The 27,383-nt window shown below is 37.9% G+C and overlaps 1 protein-coding gene across 3 annotated transcripts in view; it reads left to right on the top strand.

The window, feature by feature from the left end:
• EPHA3 (EPH receptor A3) overlaps positions 1 to 27,383 on the top strand; it is a 95,283-nt gene that overhangs the window by 13,506 nt on the left and 54,394 nt on the right. For 2 of the 3 annotated variants that reach the window (XM_038766259.1, XM_038766262.1), the window contains exons 3-6: positions 16,764 to 16,888; positions 20,343 to 20,505; positions 24,820 to 24,922; positions 25,398 to 25,465. In XM_038766259.1, the coding sequence (XP_038622187.1) occupies positions 16,764 to 16,888; positions 20,343 to 20,505; positions 24,820 to 24,922; positions 25,398 to 25,465 (459 nt within the window). The remainder of the gene's footprint in view (positions 1 to 16,763; positions 16,889 to 20,342; positions 20,506 to 24,819; positions 24,923 to 25,397; positions 25,466 to 27,383) is intronic. The other variant, XM_038766260.1, reaches the window with a different exon arrangement.

The following is a 27,383-nucleotide window of genomic DNA, read 5'->3' as shown; positions in this document are numbered from 1 at the left end:
CACCCCCTGATTAAAATGCATAGAAAGAAAGACTTGCTCTATTAGAGACCATAAGATGAAACTTTATGATACTTCCATGATGTTCCCCCAGCTCTAAAATATCAACCATGACGGCCGTGACACCGTAATTTCTGGTTTCTAAAGTGAGTGCCTTGTGCTGTCTGCTACTTCTCTAGCTGACCTGGCATTGCTATGATTTATTGGGCACATGTTAAGCATCTGAGCGATATTTTATGGGAGGCAGTGTCTTTTGGATTAATAGAAAAACTAAAGAAAGAGAATTCAGTATGTGAGTTTCAGACACAGTTGGAAACCCACTTTTGTTCTCTAAATGCATTGTACTGGTAAGAAATTATCCAGGACGGTGGTTCTGGGCAACAGTTGTTGATTCAAGAAGGTAGCTTTTCCCCAGGGAAGAGTGAAAATAAGCAGCTGCTGCTCCTTGCAGTTGCTGCTCCAGCTGCTTTTATTCTTTCCTAAACACTGTTGGGCCTCTCACTCTGTCTTGGTTTCACCTGTGCATTGCCTGTAGGCATCACTGCCTAGAGTCAAGAGCCTTCGGCCAGGAGTCTACACTCAAAACCTCATATTGCTGTAATTAATCCACCGGAGACTGGAAATAGGGGAGATATACCTTGACTAAATCAGTGTAAATTACACATGTAATTAGGATGTGCCACACTGACAGACGGGTACCATATACCTGTAAAGCCGGAAGATAAGCAGAGTTTTATACCACCTAACACCTGGCCAACCTATGCACAAATAAGGATTTCAATTGACAATGCAGAGTTGAATGATGTCACTGAATTCTTCTACCTAGCATAATATCTCCAAATGGCATAAGATTAGAAAGAAAACTTCCAGGAAGGCTGAATATGCCATTGTGGCTTCAGGATTCTAAAGCAAAGAACAGTGGAAAAATTATAGTGTCTCAACTTCATTATGTTTATGGAACTGTGACCACACCCACCATCTTTCTTTCTATGCATTTTAATCAGGGGGTGGAGGCTCTTCTCTCTTGTAAAGTGAAGAAAAAATGTTTTTTACTCCACCCCTCGTATATTACTTCATGCTATAATAGATTGACAACACCTCCTAGCATGTAAGTGTATTGAGTGAATATAAGCAGTCCAGTGAATATAAACAGTCCTGTAGAACTGAAGTAGTGCTCATTGGGTCAGACCTTCAGTGGGCAGGACCCAGGATGTATGGAGTGAATTGGTGTTTCTTCCCACTAACCTGCCCTCCACTAGTAGTCTATATTGATAATAGTCCCTACCCCTTCTGCTTCTAGTGATTACCAGACCCCTTATACCCATTAGGAGGAGGCATAGGTGGAGACAGACCCTGGGGATGTTCCAGTTGTGGGTTGAAGAGGAAAATAGCAGCTATCAATTAAGGTAAACTTCCACTAAGCTGAATTCAATTTCTGTAGAGTTTTATGGTCTTATTCATAAGAATTTTCATTTTTACCTTGATGGATTTTTGATGATTTTCAGCCCAACACTTTATACTTTTCCTTCTTGTTTAAAGCATTTATGACTCATGCTTGTGATTACCTTTACAACCTACCAATCCCTGCCCCAGCATGACTCTAAACACCATTCAAACTTGGTCCCTGGGGCTTGCTTGGCCTGAAGTTCACTGGTGATTTTTAAATAACACCTATTGACTACTCTGTTATATGACACAGAAATCCATCAATTGTCTGAAAATGTCCGTTTCCATATATCACATATGCAAATTAACAGGTGCTCAGGAGGGTTTGAAATTGAACCTGACTGTTTACTCTCCGGCCATATTTCAAGTTTATATTACTGACTTGTGAGCCATTCACATACGCATGGGTTATTTACCTCATTTCTTGCACTAATGGCATGCACCTGTCCATTCTAGCAGCAGAGGGGACAGGTACTTGCCAAAAACCAACTTTTTGTGTCAATATCGACTTCTGCCAGGAAAGTGTCAACTCCTCTGCAGACATATGTACAGAGATATGTTCATATGAGTGCATAGCATTCACCTAAGCCCTGGTATTTTGGGAGTCTCTTTGTACAGTTATTTAACTTCAGGCAGTCTTAGACATCGTCATCTTCAGAACATATGTCTTGCCCGTCCAGATATGACTTATGTTGTTAGCCAGCCAGGCAATACAAGCAAAATATTAGGAGTTGTGATTGCCTGTACAAAATGTAAAGAAAGGCCTGAAGAAGAGAACATAGTGTATATATCCCACCCATTCCAAAGTCCTTTCTTCAAATGTGGTTTAAATCAAATGTATCATCTCCTGGCACGAAACACTAGTTTTAACATCATTCATTTGAATGACATAGCCTCTGGCTCATCTTGACTATGGTTACTCCTGATGAATGAGGCAGTTACCTTAAGTTATGTACGTAATGAAAATAAAATTTACCTTTGACATCGAAGAGCAGTTATATACTCTTGCTATAAATCAGCAGCATTAAAAAACTAGCCATGTAAGACAAATATTAGTAATTCAAACCATAAAAATGCATACATTTTCTCATGCTGGGAAGAATTACTACTCAGAAAAAGAAACAGTGTGGATAGATAGATGTGCACCTAGTAAGGGTATCTGAAGTCAACCCAATTCTTTTATTATTGTGTTTTTCCAGTGTTTCTCACTCAATAAAAATAATGTGCCGATTTCTGACTTGGCAGTTCATTTCAGGTTTTCTGAACTTGGACTATAGTTATGAATTGGAATTCCTATTTACTCTTTAGTCTCTTCTATTTTGGAATAGCTCATTTTTCTAAAGTTTTCACTAGGGTGAATCACACAAGTGTTCTTTTTAATATATAATGATAAATTACTTCTAGGTTTGTATGGTAATCTATACTGTTCATTCATTGTCAGTCAGTCATATTTATTGAGCTCTTACTGTATGCACAGCATTATACTAAGTGCTTGGGAGACTGTAATACACAACAAACAGATACATTCCCTGCCCACAGTGAGCTCACAGGGTCTTCAGCGTTAAAGAAACAGCTTTTGATTGTTCACTTAGGGAGCAATGTCCAATGTTCCCCATGTTCGAACAATAACACTCACAGACAATAGTATCTCAGAATATTCTTCCACACCTGCCTTTCTTTCAATTTTCTTAGAGTGGGGTGAGCCCAAGTAGACATGTTCAAAGATGCTTTTATGACAGTGAGATTTTATCCACTGAAGATGATAAACTACAAACAATCCCTTCTATGCAGTACAGCATTAATGATCATTGACTGTGCTGTTTCCTTCGCTATGTGCAACATCTGGAGCTTTAATTCTGCCTCTTGCTATCCTGATTTTCCTCTGAAAGAACTACCACATAAATGCCTTTCACTAGCCTTTCCTGCCTGCTCAAATAGTCTCCCTGAAGGTCACAGCTATGGTGGCTCTTTTGACAATGTTTCTTGAACAGAGAGAACCTAGCTAAGATGTTTTGTGATGCTTGTTTTAATGATGAAAAAAAAAAGGCTGAGTTTGTATATAGTGTTGCACAGATTTGGGGAGTTGGCAATAAATGTACGAAAAAGAAAGTCCACTAAATTTGAGTGGCGCTTCCCGAATCTGCAGTTGCCTTTTCGAGAAAAGGAAAGTGTGGTCATTCAATGTAGGGGTGTGGAAGCCTAGGATTTTACTTCCCATTCCTGCACTATCCCATGAGCGTCCTTAATTTCTATTGAGAGAGGTATTAGTGCACTGAATAGCTGTCCTTTTCTCATCTCCAACTCCAAGCTGCAAGGTTGAAAAAAAAAAGGAGAGGGAGAGAGAGCAGGGAAGAGGAGGATTTAGGAGCAAAACTCCTCTTTTTTCGGGCCCCAATGCTGCTGCTGCTGCATTTGTCTCAGATCTTGAATTATTCCCTCTCAAACAGCAAAACTGAGTTCTGAAATGATGCAAAACTGAGAAGTAAAGTCTTTTAATTATTACCTTCCAAGATACCTTATATCAACTCTTCTTCTTTTTTCATAAATTTACAGTTTAGAGGTGGTTGGCTCTGCTCTAAGGTCCCTGTGAAATCCATTCCAATTTAATCATTACTTGTGAATTTCCAGTTTATAAAGAGATTCCATAAAGATCAACAATTGTAGGTGTCAGGAAGTTCTTCCTTTATTTAACCTAAATCCTTCATGCTGCACTTACAAGTTGTTTCATGTAGCTTTAAAGGGACAGAGCTGCGGATAACCTCTTTAAATAATCCTGCAGACATTTTATGACATTACAGGTGTCTGTGTGACTTTGCAATTCTTCTTCTTCATTTGTTCAATTGAATTTACTGAGCACTTACTGTGTGCAAAGCACTGTACTGAACACTTGGAAGAGTACAATATAACAATGAACAGACGCATTCCCTGTCCACAGTGAGGTTTCACTTCTGTAAATTTTTAGGCTAAGACTGTAGATATGTCGAGTTTAGAATCTCTTTTTCTTCTGTGCTGTGTTTATGTAACTTTTTAGAAGTCATAAGAGAAGAATTGTGTGGTCTTAAAATCACTGTCACTTTCTATAAATAATGAACATCATGAAGGTGGTGAAAAATTCATTTGTAGAACCTCTCCATCCTTCCTGTACACAAGTCATTTATAAATTCTTAATCAACAATCTACTCAGGGTTACTTGTGTAAATATATAGTCTCTCTACCCATCATGGCAATTTCCACCTTTACAGCAATAGAAAAAGAGCCAGAAGGTGACCCAACCTCTTTAAAGGCCATCAAAAAAATTAATCACACATGCCTAAATTACATAAACATAAAATCCTTAAGAATGGCATTTTAGTTTTTTCATAAGGTTACACTGAGTGAATACCAACCCCATCATCTTTTCCTGCTCTCAGCTAATGACAGGAGAGATATCTTTATCTCTCAGAGCTGCACAAATAGTCCCTTCTCTCCATATATGTACAAAATAAGAGCTTTTATAAGCCATTGGCCGCAAAATCAAAATAGACTCGGGTATAGATTCCATTCTTGGTGCCTCATACAGAAGATAAAGATAAAATGATGACAAGTTAATCAGACGGCTTTCACCTTTTTCAGATTTTGAGGGCTTCCACTAATGTATGAGAGTTAGAATATCACTGCTCTATCTAATTCTGTTACTAATGCTCTTACTGCTTTTCACAGATGTTGTTTTCCTTCTTTGGTTTTTCATCATTGGGGTATTCATAGATAGATAAGCTGGTCATCAGTGCAAGTTTTCGCAAGGCTCTTTTGCTTCAGATAATTTATGCTTTCCATTTACTGTGGAAAAGAGTTGTTCATTTGGGCCGACAACCGGTAATATTTCTTTTCTTATGTTTTGAAATTTACCATTGGAAAATTTAAGTTTCTCAATTCAGGAAATTTTTTTCTGCTTTCTCCCTATACCCCATAACAAAATTATCAACATCTGGAATCTTTGTTGCATTCTCAAATAGTGTATTTTCTATTTCCAGTACAGTGCTGTACACTTAATGTAACTACATGGGCAAATTGAATTTAGAAATGTTGATAGGCCCTCATCCTCTTTCTATATCGATTTAGGTTCCAGGGAGTCTGTCTCATTTAAAATTTCAAGGTCACAGTAAAAGTCAGCCCAAGTGTTCAGATTTCAGTTTTTGCAGCAGCCACAATTAGTGTAGTTTTTCATCAATATGTTATTAGTCGTTTCCTTAAAAGAACATTGGTAGTTAGCAGTTTGTAGCCCATGAGGGCCTTTTAATTTGTCTTCAAAAAGTGACTTTGAACATATGTTATTTTGTTAAATTATAGATGTTAACAGAATAAATTCCTCGGTTGCATGTTTTCTTTCTTCAGACACTTGATTGTTCCCTATAAAACCCTGCTAACTTTTCATGGAAAGCTTTGGAAAATCCTTCTTACAATTCTCCTTCTGTGTCATATAGTTCCTGTGCTCCCCTCATTACTTGCTTAATTGCCGGGAACTTTGTAACAAAGACAGGATCTTTACTCCTTCAGGACCTTTCCCTGGCTGATTATTTCTTACCTTGTGTGATAATCCAGTTTATGGCCGAACAGCCATTCACCAGTAACTCACAGAGATATAGTATACACGCTTATGGCACCAGAAGCGGCGTGGCTCAGTGGAAAGAGCCCGGGCTTTGGAGTCAGCGGTCATGGGTTCAAATCCTGGCTCCACCACTTGTCAGCTGTGTGACTTTGGGCAAGTCACTTAACTTCTCTGTGCCTCAATTACCTCATCTGTAAAATGGGGATTAAGACTGTGAGCCCACATGGGACAACCTGATTACCTTATTTCCACCCCAGCGCTTAGAACAGTGCTTGGCACATAGTAAGTGTTTAACAAATATCATTATTATTATTATAAAAAACTAAGCCTGAGTGAAGAGAACCACATTACTCATCCCTTAAAGTCTACAAATTCACATGTACAGAAATCATTGCATTCTCTGTTCCAGGGAGCACATAATTGGCAGGGAAGAGAGCGAAAGTGTTGCTGCCCAAACCATTAGCACTATAGCCAATTCCTCTAGGCAGGTTCTCAGTCCTGAGGCTTCAGGACTGAAGTTTATTCTTCATTCCTAAAAGAAAATTTTACCACTCAAGTCTTGCACAGAATTGGAGTTTTTGCCAAGTGATAAGTGCACATGAATACTCAATAAAGTATAAACCCTGAGGAAGAGGTGCAGGAGAACAAAGAAGCAGTGTGGCTTAGTGTAAAGAGCACGGGCTTGGAAGTCAGAGGTCATGGGTTCTAATCCCTCCTCTGCCACTTGTCTGCTGTGTGACCTTGGGCAAGTCACTTAACTTCTCTGTGCCTCAGTTACCTCATCTATAAAATGGGAATTAAGACGGTGAGCCCCATGTGAGGTTGTACTTCCCAAGCTCTTAGTACAGTGCTCTGCACACAGTAAGAGCTCAATAAATATGACTGAATGAATGAATACCCCAGTGCTTAGAACAGTGCTTGGCACATAGTAAGCACATAACAAATACCATAATTATCTTATTATCTTATCTTGGGAAAAGATACAAGAGAAAATGTCAATTTGTATCTGTAGGTTTAAGTGTGGGGCTGTATTTATATGCCTACCCAGACTAAGGACTTATTTGAGCTTTTAGTACAGAGAAGAAACCCTGTCGTGTTTGAAGATTATATTACCAAAGATTCTCAAATCTTAAATTTCCACTAGGAGCATTTTGAAGAAAATTTAACTTGGAAAGCATGTTTGTAAAGCTGAAACACAGACTCTGCCATGTGCATAATAATCATTTTTAGCTTATTGTTTTCCCTCACCAGAAGTTAACAGACCAACTAGACCAAAGGTAAGTTGCCACACCAAAGGCTATTTGTAACCAGGGACTATAAATTAGAATGAAATATATGACATTTTAGAAAATGCTTTAAGTCATTTAGGGACAGTAATAATTTTATACCCTAAATAAAAATTCTTCCTGAAATTAGAATAGAAAGAAATTCCTTTTTATTTGATGCTGTCAGTTAATGCATTTTTGTAAAATCACCTTTAGAGGTGTCGAAATGAGTTCGGTTTCCATAAATGTGACTGAGTACCAAGGCACTAACATTCCATTCGAAAATGGAAATGGTTCAGGACTGGAGGGACAATGAATGTGCCACTTTAAAGACATAAGAGTTCTTAGCCTCTGACCTGCAAAAATTAAATTTGACCTGCAAAATCTGCTTGCAGTCTCCCAAAATTGTAGTTATTAATCTCACCATTTCCTCCACCTACATCATTTTTCAGTCATCTTGACCTCACACTATTAAAATAATACAGCACTAGCATTTCCCCAAAACAAACACTGGAAGTGCTCCTCTAGAGACTGAAAGGATACTAAATATTTCTCAAATGGATTTCAAAAATAATTTGACACTTCAGTGAGGTAATTTGACTTCATCTATTGTAAACATTTTTTCCTCCTCTGAAATACATATGACAGTTATTATTTATTATTAATCGTTATATATTACTGAGTTCTCAAGTGGGTAACTAGTCACCAGTAGGAAAATACAACAGCCTAAAGTTTCAGAAGTGGAGTGAAGAGTTTAATTCTCTCTTTGCCTGGCATGGAGTGGGAGACATCTCTTCTCAAATTAGCCCTTGTCACTTGAATTCATGCTTCTGTAATCTCCACCTTGGAAAACTATATTGTGATGCATTTAAAGCTATCTTAAAAGCCACCTAGAAGTTGCAGTTGGTGAAGAATGTAGCAGTTCAGGTAAGGCTTGCGTCACCATTCATTCATTCAGTCGTATTTATTGAGCGCTTACTGTGTGCAGAGCACTGGACTCAGCGCTTTGGAACTACAAGTCGGCAAGATGTAGAGACGGTCCCTACCAAACAACGGGCTCACAGTCTAGAACGGGGAGACAGACAACAAAACAAAACCATGAGTCCGTCACCTCCAAAGCTCTGTATCGTATTTCTTGGTTCCTTAGTGAAATGTATTATTATTATATTATATAGTTAAATCAATTAATTCTAAATTAAATAATAAATCAAATTTATTATTATAATTGTGGCACTTGTTAAGCACTTACTATGTGCCAGGTACTGTACTAAATACTGTCAGGGGAATAGAAGCCAATCGGGTTGGGCACAGTCCCTGTCCCACATCTCTTTGGAGTCAGAGGTCATGGGTTCAAATTCCGACCCCACCACATGACTGCTGTGTGACCTTGGGCAAGTCACTTAACTTCTCTGAGCCTCAGTTACCTCATCTGTAAAATGGGGATTAAGATTGTGAGCCCCACATGGGGCAACTTGATCACCTTGTATCCCCCCCAGCGCTTAGAACAGTGCTCTGCACATAGTAAGCACTTAACAAATGCCATCATCATCATCATCACATCTGGATCACAAGTTTTAACCCCCATTTTACAGACAAGATAATTGAGGCACAGAGAAGTGAAGTGACTTGCCCATGGTCACACAGCAGACAAGTGGCAGAGCCGGGATTAGAACACAGCCTTCTGACTCCTGGTCGGTGCTCTATCCACTATGCCATGCTGCTTCTTATGACTCCTGTCTAAAAAGTAATAAGTGGTGTGAGCACTGGCTTCTTTTAAGATTTCCTTTCTCTTTTTTATGGTATTTGTTAAGCACTTACTATGTGTCAGGCACTGCAGTAAGCTCTGGTGCGGATAAAAGCTAGTCAGGTTGGGCACAGTCCCTGTCCCACTTAAGGCCCACAGAGAACTGAGGCACAGAGAAATGATTTGCCCAGAGTCACAAAGCAGACAAGTGGCAGAGCTAGGATTAGAACCCAGGTCCTTCTGATTTACAGGCCTGGGCTCTATCTACTAGGCCATGTTGGTTTCTCTGTAATACTACTCAAGAACCAGTTGGATTACTCCCGTGAACAGCTGCTGAATTGCCCTTACAACATTTCTATCACTCAATCAGTTGTTTTTAGTGAACACTTACTGTGTGCAAATCACAAGTGCTTGGGAGAGTACAATATAATGACAAAACAGACACGTTCCCTGCCCACAATGAGTTAACAGTCTAGCGAAGGGAGGCAGACATTAATATAAATAAATATATTAAAGATATGTAAATTGGTGCTGTGGGGCTGGGAAGTGGGATGAATAAAGGGAGCAAGTCAGGGAGGCACAGAAGAGAGTGTAAGAAAGGAAAAGAAGGCTCAGCCAGGGAAGGCCTCTTGGAGGAGGTGCTCCTTCAATTAGGCTATGAAGAAGGGGAGAGTAATTGTCGGATATTATTCTTTAATTCAATCATATTTATTGAGTGCTTACTATACACAGAGCACTGTACTAAGCGCTTGGTATAAAGAGGGAAGGTGTTTCAGGCCAGAGGCAGGAAGTGGTCAAAGGGTGGGTGGTGACATAGATAAGACTGAGATACAGTGAGTAGGTTCCATTGAGGACCAGTATTTTGGAAAGAAATAATACTTTTTTTTTCTGACTGGAAACATATTTTTAGAATCTAATTCTGGTGCCTCTGCTAGAGAAAGGAATTAACAGTACGGTTGTGCAAATGTTAGGTAAAGCATATCATCCTAAGCATTGTTTTGATATAACTTTCAGATTTTTCTTTCTTTCCTAGACTTTCTCTGCAATTTGTCTTACTGCAAATGTCCTCCTCTGTGTATAATTTGTTAAAAGACTTGCCACCATCTGGTGAACTCTACTGCTGCTGCTTGAAACCAGATTTCCGTATTACTTGCAGGGGAAAACACTTTAAACTGAAGCCACTTGCTGATCCAAATTTCAAGGTTGAGAACCACTTATTATCTCATGGATCACAATATGTTTGGTTTGAAGATTTTTGGTAATGCAAAGGAATTGTATAATGGCAACAATTGAGGGAGAAAAAGTAAATAAAGATACCTGCCATTTCTGCATGGAACCAAAAGTATGTTTCGGGGAGAGTTATGAGGGCAAATTTTCCATCCCAGTCTTCATGAAGCAAATCTCTTCAGCAAGCAGAAAGGCCTACTTCAAAATTGGGGGTTGGAAAACCTGGATTCTAGTCCTGCATCCACCTCTTGATTGCTGCGTCATCTTGGGCAAGTCACAAAACTTCTCTGTGGCTCAGTTCCCTCATCTGTAAAATAAGGATAAAATACCTGTTCTTCCTCCCTATTAAAATTTTTATGGCATTTCTTAACGCTTACTATGTGTCAGCGACTGTGCGTTTAGAACAGTGCTTGGCACATAGTAAGCACTTAACAAATGCCATCATCATCATTATTATTATTATCGTTATTATTATTCTAAGCACTGGCGTAGATACAAGCTAATCCGATTGGACACAGACCATGTCCCTTATGGGGCTCACTGTCTTAATCCCCATTTTATAGATGAAATAATTGAAACACAGAGAGGTGAAGTGACTTGCCCAAGGTTACACACATGGTGAGCCCCTTGTGGGAACTGTGTTGCATGATTATTTTGTATTGACCCCAGAACTTTTACAGTGCTTGGCATATAGTAAACACTTTACAAATGCCTCCCATTATTACAATAATAAATATCAATGACAAGCTACCGTTAAGACTTTGCATACGTGACTAATGGTTTGGGAATCCCTGATCCATTCTGAGAACTCTTCTCAGAAACTCATTATGATCTTGTTTACCTGATTAGGAAGCTTATTAGTTTTTCTAGCCCTCAAGCTATCCTACTCACTGATGACAATGTGGGCAACTTCAGAACAGTCCAGATGGGCTGGCAGTGAGGCAATGGGAAGGTTATCTAGCCATCAGGACTCCTGGGCAGAAATGGGTTACTCCAGAGGTGTGTTCACAATGGTGTATTCTTATATTATACTGCTAAATGCAGTGTTTTGCATCCAGTAGGTGTTCAGTAAATGCTATTGATGGAGAAAAGAAGAATCTTGACTTGTATGACATCAGTTTAATGCTTTTCCATCTTTTGTGCTATCTTGTGACAAAATGCACTGTACTAACTTTCCCTTCTGTTAGCTAGCGAAGCACATTTTATTAATATTATTAAGTAACGTATGGATTCTATCCAGCTTTTGCTTTTTTTCATATTCACATTAATTTTTCCCTTGGCATACTCAGCCATCAAGGGAATCAAGTCTCAGACTTGAATGAAGACTTTTATTTGCACTCTTTCTTGGTTTCATTCTTGATCAGAAGTGAAAAATGGGTGTGGCGGAGGCCCTTGATCTAACCAATAATTAGACCTGGTTTTATTTCTAATTTGTAGATAATGGCTATATGTTTTTATTAACTGGTTCAGTGACATTTGAAAGCAGTTTAATTTTCTGTTTCCTATAAAATTAATTGATATAACATAGTACAAAATATCAACTAGGTTCAGTGTAGAGTAATCGGTTCCTGGTTTTTACTCTTCATGCTTTCATCAAGAAATAAATGAAACTGTTGAATGGCCCAATTATAAATTCCTGATGAATGGAGATTCCAAAGTTCAAGTTAACCAAAAAAAATCCAGCTTTTATGCTAGAATAATCAGTCGGTCTGTGTTGAACAGGAGAAATTAGTTCCATGAACAATTAACAATGTATTAGAAATATGGAACTTTTCATCCCAGTTCCATGGCTTATAATATCTGATTTTAAAATAAAATTATTAAACCATTACCTGTACACCATTTCCCACCAAGGTAATTAAAATTTAAGCCCCCGAAAAAGAAGTGGTGAACTCTTTTGTTGTTCCTTTAATTCCTCTGATCTAAAACTACTATGGTACCTTGAAGGTCCACTAAATGTCCAAACTCAGAAAGTTGGAAGAATTCCTTTAAACACAAAGAAATCAAGACGAATTATGTGGGAGTTGAATTTTTAAGTTTGACACGTTGTTTCCAAGAATTGCTTCATTTTCCTCAGAACCTTTTAAAGCGTACCCATTTCACTGTGCATCAAGCAAAAATTCCTCATCAGTTTCACATTTCTCCACCAACTCGCCCCATATTGCACATGAGCTTTCTTCACCTGCTGTTCTCCAGCTACCTTTCTTTGTTACACCCAAGATAACCTACTAATTTGGGAAGCAGATTGGCATAGCATAGCTTGGCCCGGGGATTTGGAAGGCCTGAGTTCTAATCTCAATTCTTTCATTCATTCATTCAATCGTATTTATTGAGGGCTTACCGTGTGCAGAGCACTGTACTAAGCACTTGGGAAGTACAATTCAGCAACAGTCCCTACCCAACAACGGACTCAAAGTCTAGCCACTTGTCTGCTGGGTGACAGGTTACTTAACTTTTCTGTGTGACAGTTACCTCATCTGTAAAATGGGAATTCAATACCTGTTATTCCTCCCATTTAGACTGTGAGCCTTATCCAACCTGATTATTTTGTTTCTATCTCAGCGCTTAGTTCAGTGCATGACAGCAGGCACTTAAATATTATTATTATTATTAATTCTCACTCTTGACTTACCCACTTCCTTCCACTATCTCATGTTTTTCCCCTGACCCAGAACACCCTTCCCATGTCCCGAGTACTAAAAGACTGTAATTCCCATTTTCTCCATCAAATCTTCCAAAATTAATTCCCAATACCCTGAGTCATATCAATCCAATTATCTCCTCTAAAACGTACCAATTTATTTCTGTCCATCCTCACCACTTGGATAGACCACTTCCTCATCTTATCACACATAATATGAGCTCTTTGTAGTCAGGAAACATCTCTCACGCATCTGTTGTACTTTCTCAGGTACTTAGTTCAATGCATTGCACCCAGTGGGTACATAAACTGGCATATTTTTGGAAGAAACTTTGTCCTTGGAAACTTCGATTTTGAGCTCTAATATACCCTGGACAAACCTAAAGTCAAGTACTAACCAAATGGACAGGATTAAAGTTTTTATATTCCTGTAGTCTAGTTCTACCTCCATCCTCACCTTGGTAAATGTGTCAACGCTTCTATTAATCTGTGGACTGTATTCCAGGCTAGTCTCCCACTAAGCTTCCCCAACTTCAGTGCTTCTATAGGTTGTATCAGTCAGCATTTATTTGAGAACAGGGGCAGTAGAAGCCCAGAACCCCAAACCCTCAGGCAAGAGGTACCAAATGTCCCAGATCAATAAAGGGGATGTAATCACCTAGAATAACCTTTTTCTGAACCTCTAATTAATCCTTTCCCTGATGAATTGTGGTTTAATGTGCCAATATGAAATCCCTCTAATTGAGGTCTCATAAATTCCACTGAATACATAGGTGAAATTGTGAATATTTTTTTTTTCCAACCCACTCCTTGCAGAGACAACCATTCTATCCAAGGGGAAAATGTCAAGACTCATTTTTGTAGTTCTTGAATTTTAGTAATTTGTCAAATCTTAAAGTTTCAAATAGTGAGTACAACAGTACAAAAAATGCAAGCTTAATACAAATGACATTTTTCTCATGAATTATTACCACTTGTGTTACTTATCTGATTTTGAGTGAGTGTTTAAATGCCTTTTAAAAATGTAATAGGTATTCTAGAAAATGCTTGCAAATCTCTAAGCGGAGAGAATACATGAGATGATTTGCTCCAATCTTTATAGCATGCAATAATGCATTTTACAAGAATTTAGGGGGAGAGGAAAAACATTTCTGTTAATCATTTATTATTAGTAAAATATTGATTAGCATTGTCGCAATGTAGAGTGGTGCCAGCTGGAGTGATGGCTTGATAAGCTTCTCAAATACAGCAATGACAAATGGTAAGATTTAAAAGCACAGCAAAAATTCCTTTTGGGGTACAAAAGCTACTAACAGGAGTGTTTCATTTAACTGGCACCCTTAACACATGTACACATATACATAATCTTCCTAGCAGTCATGTACATTGCTAAATCCTGACTGGAACCTTGTCTCTTTTTGTATTATTCTGTATTAACCATTTGGACAGCTTTTGGCCCAGGGACACTCAGTAAATACTACTTGTTTGATAAGTAACAAGTTGCAAAAGTTGGTTGATAGAATTTCCTATTTTCATTTAATGCACCTCATTGTATAGTTTAGACATAGTGTACATAACACAAAAACTATATATATATATATATATATATATATATATATATATACATATATACTTAAAATGTCACCCTCCTTTTTTAGAGGCCACAATGGATCTTTTTTGCCATTTGACTTTATGAGGAGAAGAGATCTGCCCAGTGAAACGTTTTCACTTTATCAGAAGAAGATTGAGGAGCTCAGCCTAAAAAACATAATTGTTTGCCTTCCTCCGTTCACAGAAGTAAATTCTGCGAAGTGGTTGAACAATCCATCAGATAGACTGAAGGTCCTAGTTTAGATTAATACTTCTCCCAAGAGCACCACAAGACAGCCTATACCTCTCACCTGCTTTCCTCTGAGCATCTAAATCTGCTTACAGATGGGTCAGCAACAATTGAGTGATAGCATGTAGTTTGCCAGCTCATGTTACAGAGGTGAGCCAGTGACTAATGTGGAGAGGATGAGCTCCAAAAGTACAGAGAAAGAACAATGCAAAGTTTAATGGTACTGGTAATCTTCTAAGATTGGGATTTAATTGGTATATTTTATAGTTGGCTATTTTATGGCATTTATTAAGTGCTTACTATGTGCAAAGCACTGTTCTAAGCACTGGGAGGTACAAGGTAATCAGGTTGTCCCACGGGGGGCTCACAGGCTTCATCCCCATTTTACAGATGAGGGAACTGAGGCCCGGAGAAGTGAAGTGACTTGCCCAGAGTCACTCAGCTGACAATTGGCAGAGCTGGAATTTGAACCCATGACCTCTGACTCCAAAGCCCGGGCTCTTTCCACTGAGCCACGCTGCTTCTCCTGGTGGTTTCCACGATACCGAACAGCTCCAAAATCAGCTTCCATAAAATATTTTATCGGTGTTTGGCTTTAGCCAGGATGGGAATTAGTGGTATGATATCTTAACCAACTAAATTTCTTCAAACTAGGACAATCCAAGAATGAAGTAGTGGGCAGATTTTCAATTAAAGGACTGTTGTAGTTTAATGCGTTTTCTAGATTATAGCTCCATGGTGCAATATGGGTCGAAGACATGGTTAGGTGCTGTTTTTTGGAGGCTGCACCATACACCTGACTTTTGTCTAGCGAAGCACTACCTAGCTTTCAATGACTATCTTATATGCAGATGAAATTCACTTTCTAGGGTCAGTGGTTCCATCTCCTCTCAAACACCGGAGCGACTTTGGGAAGCATACAGTTGCCCCCAGTAGAGCTGGGCCGGTTCCAGGAGACCTGTCCCGACCTGTAGTTATATGATGGGATCTGTTTTCAATCAGCAATGTCTGCACCAACTTAATTTTCCTTTGTGTGGAGTTCCCCCAGGGGTTTGGGGCCAACTCATGGGTGACTTGGGGTTCCCCTAAATAGTTGTTAATAGCATAAACACCTTCAGACCCAACCCAAATCCAAAAAGTGTATGGTAAAGGATCTTGAGACCATACCAGGGTATTTTACGCCCCAGATTCCAGTAGTGTGGAGCTATTCCATCCCAGATAATTTCATGACTAATAGTTTCATGACAATTGAGTAAGTTTCTGAGAAGCAGTTTATTGATGTTTCTCTTATAGTGTAATATTCAAACTGTAAATCTTGGGAATAAGGTAGAATCACCAATTGAAGACAGTGAAAAATGTCCAGAAAACTCATGATGCCTGAAAAAGCCATATGCACATTGCTTTTCAGATTAAATTAGATCAGATTAGAAGATGAATTTCTTGATTAGGCCATTTGTTAGCTCCGTTACTTTTATTTGGGAGAAATTCACGTAAGATAAAAATTGAGTGCGTTGTCCTATAAATCTGAATGGTAGACTATTGAATATTCTTATTCTTACCTTGAAATCCCACGGGACTAAAATGAAATGTAATCCAGACCTATTGTATAGCTGCATATGAAAATGTTATCAGTGACCTGGAGAATCTGGTAATAATATATTGTAACATTATAACAAATAGGTAGTCGTGTTGTTTTGTCCTTTTCTAATATATCAAATGGATTTCATTGCTTGCATTATAGTAGCAGATTGAAAACATCTGCTCTCTTGCCACTGGTCCACCAGTAACAGAAAGTCTCAGCTCATTTTCCTTCAGACCAGCATGCTTCAAGGCATGTGTACCAAGACTATAATCCAGCTGCTGAATCTTGATAAGGAGCCAAACCTATACCCCAGAGCCTTTTAAATGGAAACAATACCTCCTTGCCAAGGATTAGAACTGTGATAAACTCCATTTGCTTGTCTCACCTCCTCTGCCTCTCCCCTCTCTCTGCCCACCCCTCAAACCTCCCTTTACAGCTCCATCGCCTGTCGCTGTAATTAGGAAGGAGCGGACATCCAGGAACAGTGTTTCTCTATCTTGGCAAGAACCTGAACATCCGAATGGGATCATCTTGGACTACGAGGTCAAGTACTATGAAAAGGTGGGAAGAAAAGGCAAGATAGGGTTGTTTTCTCATGCGCCCTCACTCTTACATAGTGAGCACAATTTCCCTTTAGTCTGAATTTATGTCATGGTAAACTGACCTCTTTAGGAAGTATGTTAACTCTTTCAAACACTAGAGGACATTGCTCCTGTCACTGGGCATAGACTGCAGTAGTTCATTAAATATGGCCTCCTATGCTTGAAAGAGTTAATTTTCTTCCCAAAATGTCAACCTTTCTATCGGAGTGAAAATTTGAGCCAGGGTTTGCTAGTGTTTGTATCTTTTCTGAAGTTGTCTTTTAGAACTCAAAGTCAATAGCCCTCATATTTAATACATACTTTTCATCTGACTACATAAAACCGATTCAATTAAAAATCTATATTGTATAATTAAAATCCTTTTCATTTGGAAGCAAAGTTTTCTGTACTAAGGTTGAATGATTTAGATTGAAAAGTACACTTATTTTTCACTAATGTTATGAAATATTTTTTATTAATCATTCATTTGTAAAAAAAGACATGATTTGTAAACAGCATTCATATTTTTCTCATTTGTAAATTGTGCACCAACATTATAAGCAGGTTCTTTTCAGAATGTTGCATCTGACAAAGTTGAATTTACTGGCAGTAGCCTTGTAACTTTTAGATAAAAAAGGTGGAGTTAGGTTTGTTTGTGTAGCAGTGTATAGTGGTAATGATTATGTTAATATTTTTCATTACATTGTGAATTCTGTGATTTAGAAGTGCTTCAGAGAAGTAATCTAGTGTTCACTTAAAATACCCTGGTATTAGGTGGAGAAAGTTTTACATATTCCTACTCTAGATTTGGAAGCAGAGGGCTGGAAGATTAAATAATTTGGCCAAAGGCACAGTGCTGATCAGAAGAATTCAAGGCCAGTGCTTTTACATTAGAGTAGGCTTGCCTTTACTATGAAAAATTAGCACTTAGGACCTTGACCTAAAAAGATTTTAAATGCTGTTCAATTTTGGTCTGTCTGTAATAAAAATAATCTGGATTATTGGCTATATATCAGATAGACAATCCTCATTTTTTTAAAGTTATCAATTTGGGGCAAAACACTAACTTCTGTGAAGAAGAAAAATAATTGAATTTCTGTCTCATTTTGTTTCAAGTGTATCGGGCACAATTCAATTTGGAAATATTATTTCCAATTGAAATTCTGAATTAAGAGAAATGAAATCTGCCCCACTGTTCCCATTCACTCTTAACCTTATAGTATACCAAATTTAAGATGCAGTCATCAAATAATATTGAAGTAAAAAATTCCATAGTTCTCAAGCAAATTCCTAACAAACCCCTTCACTGTGTGTGTGTGTGTGGTGAGGAAATGCTTATACATCCACATTCATAGGTCATGTTTATTGTCTATTTCTCTGAGGTGTACCCTTTGTACCTGTACAGTCAGTTCTCATATAACATCATCATAAATCGTATTTGTTGAGCACTTACTATGTGCAGAGCACTGTACTAAGCGCTTATAACATAAGAGTTGAGTTCCTGTAGAACTTTGCATTCTAGAACATTATAGAGTACCATCACTTAACCAACTCCAGGTGCAAGCACAGAACATTTTTTACAGTACAGCATCACTATAATAATGATGGAATGTGTCAAGCATTGTTCTATGCGCCAAACAGTGCTATATATCTAGACAGATATGTGTTATGGGGAGAACATTCACTACTTCCTCAGTAGTGCTCTATCCAAAACATCTGATGAAAACTTGGCTAATGTGAGAAGGGACTCATCACACTCTGTTTACGTTAATAAAGAACTTTGAACTTGTCCGTTCAAAGATCTGCTAAATATTTCAGGTGGAAACATTTTGTTAAATTCTAAATGCCCCTTAAAGGAAAAGATATAGCTTTTAGGTCAGTGCATTAAATGTTCATTTTTTATTCTTTAATGTTATATTTAAACAAATGATTTTGTCATATTATGTAAGACTTGAGGATCTGCATACCCATAAATTTTTGGGTTTGCTTAAGGTGAATTATTTAGTTTCTCAATTGCAAATCACTCATCCTTCCTTTTTGAAGCTTGCAATTTCAACTGTGGCTACTTTCAGGCTGCTCAACCACGAGAGAGGTTAGTGAATCTTAATGAATGCAAAGAAGCTTCCAAACAGAGAACAGTTTTCTGGTGCCAAATCAACAACCAGCTTTAATATTCTCAGTAAAAATGTTGAGTGAAATTGCATGGTGGTCTGAAAGAACTGAGGTACCTCCCTCTCCAATCCAAGGAGTATGACTTGTTGTTCAGGATAATGATGAACCTATTTCTGTTGCTGATTCTACCTTGCCTTTAACCATCTCCATCCAACTTTCAACATAGGGAAAGAGCAAATTTGGTCAACTTGGGTAAGAACGACAAAAATTCAAGCATTGTAGTGTGTCACTGAAGTTTAGAGTGACTTCAGAAATGGCTTAGAGTGGCTTCTTTGGGAGCATGGGTAACTTTCAGTATGTATTCACCGCATCTAAACTACAACGATTAAGGACTTAGCCATCTTCTTTTCCTCATCCTGTTGTTTCCCTGGAGGACGTGATACTACTGCTATTAATACTACCCCACACTCTCTTTCCCTCCAAGGATGCTTTAAGTATTTTTCTGATAGCTCCACTCACCCCAACCCACATACATCTCACACAGAGAGGGGAGTAAATTTTAACTCCAATTTGTAAGTTTTTGTAATTCACCCCTTATTTCCAACATCAATCCCATTAGCATTATGTGTAAAGGAGGAAACTGAGTTCACTTGATTCAAGAGATTTACCCAGTGTTGACTGATATGCAATACCAGGAAGAAGACTCAATTCAACAGAGATAAAGTTTCTTTCATGTTGTATTTCACTATATTGACTCAATATCCAAAATAACATGTATGAAACTAACAGAAAAAAATACTTTCCCCAGCTGTAATTTTTGACCAGATTTGACTATGACATAGCTGACAGAGCGATAGGCCGTTCTGATTTCCTGCATCAGCAGGACAACACATTTAGAGTGTTTGAACTAGGTACTGGAGAAAGGCATAAAAGCCTTATATATAGAGAGAGAGTTATATAGAGAGAGAGTTTATAAAAAAACTCTAACCCTTTACATTTCAGTACTAACTTCAGAGTGAAGAAATGATCCCAACTTATCAAGCACAAACTCAAAATACCTTGCAAACTGAAGAAGGTCAAACCAGGAGAAAATTATGGACTGTGTAGGGGATGTGTTTTGGTTTACTCTTTGGCAATCAATGTAAAGAACAGAGTAGATCTTTCTGGGTTGAACTTTAGTTTAAATATATAGCACTATGATGAGTGGTATAAGTTTAGCAGACACACATATAGGGTATCAAATATTCCAAATTTGTGTTCTGCTTGTAATTTAGTACAGTTTTAAAGATTAGGTTTTAATGATGTTATTTTTTTACCCAAAGCAGGAGCAAGAGACAAGTTACACAATTTTAAGAGCAAGAGGAACGAATGTTACCATCAGTGGCCTCAAACCTGATACAATTTATGTATTCCAAATCCGAGCTCGAACAGCAGCTGGATATGGGACTAACAGCCGCAAGTTTGAGTTTGAAACGAGTCCAGATTGTAAGTATCATTTCAAATGATTTTAAGTGTTTGTGAAGGCAATTTTAGGCTGACTGAGTGGTTAGTTTCATTCCTGCACTGGTTTTAGCAAATATGATCCACAAGAACTATTTATGATCCGTCATTCTTGCTAATATTGTATATCATTTTATATTTTATCTTTAAAATTAAAACATTCTGAAAAGAATATTAGGATCAGTCATAGGTGGGTTTTTTCCTCCTCTTTTCCTAGTCTATCACATTCCCATTTCTGGAATTAATATGACCGTGTGCTTGGTGTTGGAAGCTGGTGTGATAACAGATTTTCAGTGTCATGAGAGTCCAGAGTTATTGCATCACCCTGTGAACTTCCTGATCCAAGGGGACCCAAGTCATATTGTCACCTATATTACAAATGCTCAGCCCAGAAACTGTTTCAGTTCTGTTGAGTTAAGAATTTTCCTGAAACCTGTAGAGAATCACATCACATGAATTTTCTTACTGTTGGCTACAGAGTCTATTTGGAGCTCTTTCTACAAAATTTAAAATGGCAAGTGTTTTGTGTATATAATACTACACTAAAGCATTTTTCTTGGGCATACATTAAAGATGTTGCCCCCCCATTCCTTCCCAGTGAAAAATGTTGTGCTGTATTTTCTAAATTGAGAAATTTGCTCAGCATAAAGGTGGTTACTTTGGGGCTTTTATGATTCCCTAGCAGTTTAGAACCTAACACTTTCGATGAGGAATTGCAGCTTAGATAGAAGAGTTGGGAAAAATTGTCCAAGTGGTAAACGTTATTGGAGCATTTTCTTTATGAAAATTCACTTGTAATTAAACACCTCTTCTGGATATTGCGCAGAGTAGGTTATATTCTTGACTAGAGTTCCTCTAAAATAAAGCAATCAATTTCAAAATCTTTATAAATCAATTCTTCCTATTATCCTCAATTCCTTACAGTTGAATGACATGTTCTGCTGTTCTTCATGACAATTTTACTATTGACATTTTAGTCAGCCAATTTTGGTTTCCCGGGTCTTCAAAGTTTGCAATTTTTGGATTATATGACTTTAATTGCTTTGATTAAGATGATTGGCCCTCAATTAATTGTATTTATCGAGCACCTGCTGTGTGCAGAGCACTCTATCTATTAAGCACTTGGAAGAGTACAACAGAGTTGGTAGATGCACCCTGCCCACAACGAACTTAGTCTAGATACAGACATTAATGTAAATAAATATATTACAGATACACACACACACACACACACACACATACATACATACATACATACATACATAAGTGCTGTGGAGCTGAGGGAAAGGAGAAAATCCAAGTGCATGGGTGATACAAAAGGGAGTAGAAGGGAAAATGAGGGCTTAGTCAGGAAAGGCCTGTTGGAGGAGATGTGCTTTTAATAAGGGTTTCAAGGTAGGGAGAGTGATCGTCTGTCAGATGTGAAGAGGGAGGGCGTTCCAGGCCAAAGACAGGATGTGGGTGAGTGGTTGATAGGAAAATAGACAAGATCTAGGTACAGTGAGTAGTTTGGCATTAGAGGAGCGAAGTATATAGGCTAGTTATAGTAGGAAATTGGGAAGGCAAGGTGATTGAGTGCTTTAAAGTGGTTGGTAAGGTAAAGAAGTTCGGTTTGAAGCAGCAGTGGATGGGCAATGGAGGTTCTTGAGGAGTGGGGAAACATGGACTGAATGTTTTTGTAGAAAAGTGGTCTGGGCAGCAGAGTGAAGTATGGACTGGAGTGCAGAGAGACACTCTCTATACTCTCCATAACAATAAAGCATATGGGTGATGGTTGAAGCCACAGGAGAGAATGAGTTCTCCAAGGAAGTGGGTGTAAATGGAGAATGCAAGGAGACCAGAAATGAGCCTTGAAGGACTCTCACAGTCAGGGGTTGGGAGGCAGAGGAGGAGCCCGCCATCAAAACTGTACGATAATATTGACAATAATAGTATTTATTAAGCATTCAGTATGAGCCAAGCACGTGAAAAGTGTTGAGTAGATACAATTGGTCAAACTGGACCTTGTCCCTCTCCTACTGAGACTCAAGAGGGAGGAGAACAGATATTGTATCCCCATTTTACACTTTGAGAAAACTTCCCAGGGACTCAACAGGATAATGGATTAGCTAGGACTAGAACTAGACTCCAAGGCCCTTTCCACTATACCACTGCCTCCCTATTTATGCAAAGTACATATTCCCCCTTAAAAACAGTGGCACTCCTCTCAAACCATCATTTTCTAAGATGTTTGGGAACAAAGTAAGTTTTTCTGCAGTAGAAAAGCTCTGCTGTTCTATATGTTAAGGAAGATAATGGACTCTTTTTTCAGAACCAGAGTTCTTCCCTGACAAATTCTTTCCAATCAGTCTCCCATAATGAAATGCCTGCATTGCTGGAGAAATCACTGTCAGATGGTATTCATTTGACACTAGATTGCTGAGTTGCAATGTGGAAACCAAAAGCCCCATAGAAATGTCTCTAAAGAAATTAAATTATTGTAAAATAATGTGACAGTATAATCCAATTTCTGTGTAAGATAGCTGTTTTCAGTCTATTTTGTAATTTGAAAATGTAGAAAAAGAGCAGTTATCCATCATGTGTAGTAGATATATTTATTTTTATCTTCAAAATAATTTCTTAGCACTTATGTTTGAGTTGAAAAATAAATTATTAATTGCCAGAATAAAGTTCCACAAATTTGAGCCCAACTTCTGGTCTGGACAGTCAGAGAAATGAAGCACTTTTTAAAAAAAATGAATATTCCTTGCATAAAATAATTGAAAAAGAAGCAAGAAGACCCATCTTGCTCAGTATTTCCCCAACTAGTATTTAATCCTGATTTACCTGATAAGGATAGGAATTTGCAAACCAAAAAAAAAATTACAAATGTTCAATGTAATTCAAGATCATACCACAAATATTGCCTTGGTTAATTTTGCTTCTGAGATACTGATATAGCCTGAGTGTCTGAGGTTTAAGAAATCTACTGTTTAAAGTATACAGTATCTTAAAAACTAAACAGTAAGATTTAGCAATACCAGCTAAATTGTTTTACTCTTGGGATGCTAGATTTTGAGGGAGGAATGGGGACAGAGGGCATGGGAAGTATTTTTTTCATTTCCTATTTTTTAAAGTATTGTAAGTGAGTGGCTGGTCTTTAACCCTGTTAAGAGTGGACGTATCCTCAAACAGTTCCCTGTTCCCTGCAGTCTACTTCAAGTTTCTCAAACTTTAAAAAGATGTAGAAAATAATATAAGAAAAAAAATTGAGCTGTATCAGTTAACTCCTAGAGGAGAGAAACCCTATTATGAGGAGTTGTTAAAAAACTGTCAGCAACAAAAAATAGGGGCACAGAAGTCTGTACAGAATAGAGATATGAAAAAAAAAATACACTCATCTACTTAGGACTGCTTCCCAAACATTTTATTAAGGTTTAATTAAATCAATGCCTTCTCAGGACTAGTGATCTGTTTTCCCTCACCTGAAAATGGTAAGGAAATTTCCCAATTCAATCCTTCTTTTAGTTGTCCCAAATTTTGACTACTATTCTGAACCAAGAAGTTAATCTTTTGTGACATCTGATTTTCTAACGTTTGTTTTGTAACAGATTACCTTTGAAACAAGACAGGCCTTAAAGCTTCTTTAAAGGTGTGATGATCAGTCTGAGCAGATGTTTCCCTAGCCAGTAGTTGCTATAATTTTATAATTGCTTGTTCGATGCAATTGGTTAAGTTTTGTTTGGACAATAGGACTTGTAGATACACACTTAAGCTAGTTGAAATGGACAAGATAATGATTTGAGTAATTTCTACCTTAATATATTTCCTATTCTTCTTTGACTGAAAGGTTCTTTAGGGTAGGGATCATGTCTACCAACTCTGTTGTACTCTCCCAAGTGCTCTGAACTCAGCAAGCATGCAATAAATGCCATTGATTGATTATTTTTAAAATTATGCTTTCCTGCACCCCTTCCATGATTTCTCATTGGTCTCCAGATCATCTGATCTTTTACTTTTAATGTAAAGGAACATTATATTCACTGATTTTTCTTGTGGCAAAACTCTAGAATATCGTTTTGTGGCAGTTTAGAAATGCTCGTAGACAAAACAAAAAGAAAAATCCCCTAGACAGGCTTTCTCTGCTTTTATTCATTTTGAGTGAAGAATTACTTTTTTAACTTGAAATTGCTCATTGAGTCATTTTCAGGTTAAGCTAAGCAGAGTAAAGATGACTTCATTAATTCCCCTAATGGATGTCAGTTATGATCTGTAAATGCTGCTTATAAACATATATATATATGTATTTTTACCTTACAGCTTTCTCCATTTCCAGTGAAAATAGCCAGGTTGTAATGATTGCCATTTCGTCTGCAGTAGCAATTATTCTCCTCACCATCGTGGTGTATGTACTGATTGGGAGGTGAGTTTATCACCTGTTTTGTGGATTCTTCCATTCCTTAGCTGCCATGGGAGCTGGATGAGTGTGGTCAGTCAAATGTTTTTGGGCAGCAGAGTCACTGGATTTTACTTTCAGTTGCTTGCATTCTCTTGCAGAACCCCCTCAACCATTCTCCAGAAAGCTGCTGCAATATTGCACATACTGAGTCCCAACAATAGCAGACCCCAATCTTACAGTAGTTGTTAAATATTCTATAAACACATTTTAGGGCAATTGTAAAACTAAACTGGAGCAGGGGAAAAAAAACCCAACAAATCCTCTCATTAGTTGGCTTTCCAAGGTCCCCTGAGATAAACGTTTTCTGGTCATTAAATGTTCACTAAAGCATTTAATGGCGAAGAGAAAATATTTTAGTCTCATGCTTTTTGCCCAGGCTGTTTTGTGATATTTAAACATCTCTTTTCCAATGTTCTTCCCTCCCCTGTCTTTTTCTTAGATTTTGTGGATATAACAAATCAAAGCCCAATACAGATGAGAAGAGGCTTCATTTTGGAAACGGGCACTGTAAGTTTCCAAATACTTTAACATTACTTTTTAATTCTTCTTACAAAAAAATAAGGTCAGTCAAAAAATTGTAGCAATTTCATCTTGTATGGAGAGGGAGGTTTAGCTCTCTGTATAATTTTCATGTCACCTTGAAACCTACACATTTAAAGTGAATGAGAACCTGTGTGTTGAGTTGTAATCAAAGAATGCACCAAAGTAGTACTAAAAGGAGCTGGCTCTGCGTTGCTTGAATGCAGAGCATAACTTCAACTTCCTTACTACCCACTCTTAGCTGAAATCTAAGCGGCAGCAGGTTTTCTGAGTTCAAAACGAATATAAAAGGACAATGTCTGGGTAATGTCTAACTCCCCTTTGCCAGTCAAGCAGGAGGAAGCCTTCAGATATGCTGTTTTATTGTGGAGTCACTCGATAGCCAGTTGGTAGCTAAGCCTATGAAATTGTTCCCATTTTTAATCCCTACTTTTTTTTTTTAGTCTCGTCTAATTTCCTCTAAAAAGCAAGCTCTGGGGGAACCAAGTGCCTAATTTCATATCAGACTACTTTCTGTTTTTTGGTTTGTTTTGTGAAACAAGTCAAGCCAGCTGTTTTTGACAATAAACCCTATTCACCTTTCAAAACCACAGCTTGGGAAAGTAGCGACTGAAAATCAGCCTCCATTTTAAAATCTGAGATGTTTTGTTCATGAAGTGATAATGAGAACTAGTTCCTAGGGTAGGATTTACCATTCTATCATAACGTTAAAATTCAGTTAAAAAACATGCTTCACCTTTGCCTGTGCTTTCTATACAAATTCTATTCATATTCAAGTGATACTAGGGATATCTTTTGGAGGAAACTCTAGGTACTTAAGTGTTGGCTGCATCTTGAATGAAAACTGGATAAATTGCCAATGTGAAGTATAGGTGTGGTAAGTAGGAGAAAGAGCGTTTTCAAATATAACTGCTGTGGGAGAGAAGTGGTGCCACTCACCATAATCCAGCTCTGCACACAGTAAGCGCTCAATAAATCCGATTGAATGAGTAATTCTTCTCTGTTTGTTGTGTATTCCTCTCCCTCTGGTTTCTCAACCGTCAAGAGTACAGTACTCTGCCCCAAAATCCTGCAGCTAACGGTTAACAAACTGGATATAAACACCCCAATAGTTGCATGTGCCCTTAATCAATAAAATGTTTCTTCATTCAGAGTTAATTAGATTATTCAATAAAAGTGGCCATAAAAAAGTGTCATGAATGAATTACAGGCCAGGTTTTGTTTTTCTCTCTGTACCCAACACAGTGTCAGGTCACCATTCGTAAATTAGTCAGTGCACTTAAATTCCTGTGGATTAGTTGCTTTTAATTTGAACTGGATGGTCAGCTCTAAATACCATTTTTAGGACAGTACCAAGCTGACTCTGTTCATTTTATGAGAATCATAAATCTCATGAATTGGGAGCTTTGATAAATTTTCTGTGAGCGGCCTCAAGATGGGTTACCGTATTGTACAGGGTTGTCAGTATTTGTGGTGGTGGTTGTTGCAACTTTATTTCCTTTCAATTTCACCGTGCCCTTGTGAGACCAAAAAAATGCACTTTATCCTAACTGCAGGAGGATAAAGTAACTTGGATGCCTGTCGTAAACTTTCTGCATCTTAAATAGAGCAGCTGGTTTATTTCAGTTGGTTCATTCTGTGTTACTTAAAAAAGCTCCAGCTATGAACTGTTCCCTCCAGCCTTATTACAAAACCTATAATATTGCTTCAAAGGACCAGAAATATGTTTCACCTCCTCAGATCCTATCCTCTTGCCCTTTCTGCCTGGTTCTTTTTTACTTTTAGTTACCCTCAGGGCAACTCCTGCTGGTAAAATGGAAAGGTAAATGATTGTGTTTGCACAGAATGAGCTGTAAAGTAGTGCAGCTTAACACATGTGCATGTG

The sequence above is a fragment of the Tachyglossus aculeatus genome, chromosome 24 (genome assembly GCF_015852505.1).
Source record: "Tachyglossus aculeatus isolate mTacAcu1 chromosome 24, mTacAcu1.pri, whole genome shotgun sequence".
Taxonomy (NCBI): Eukaryota; Metazoa; Chordata; class Mammalia; order Monotremata; family Tachyglossidae; genus Tachyglossus; species Tachyglossus aculeatus.
This window is presented reverse-complemented; position numbering and strand designations above follow the sequence as displayed.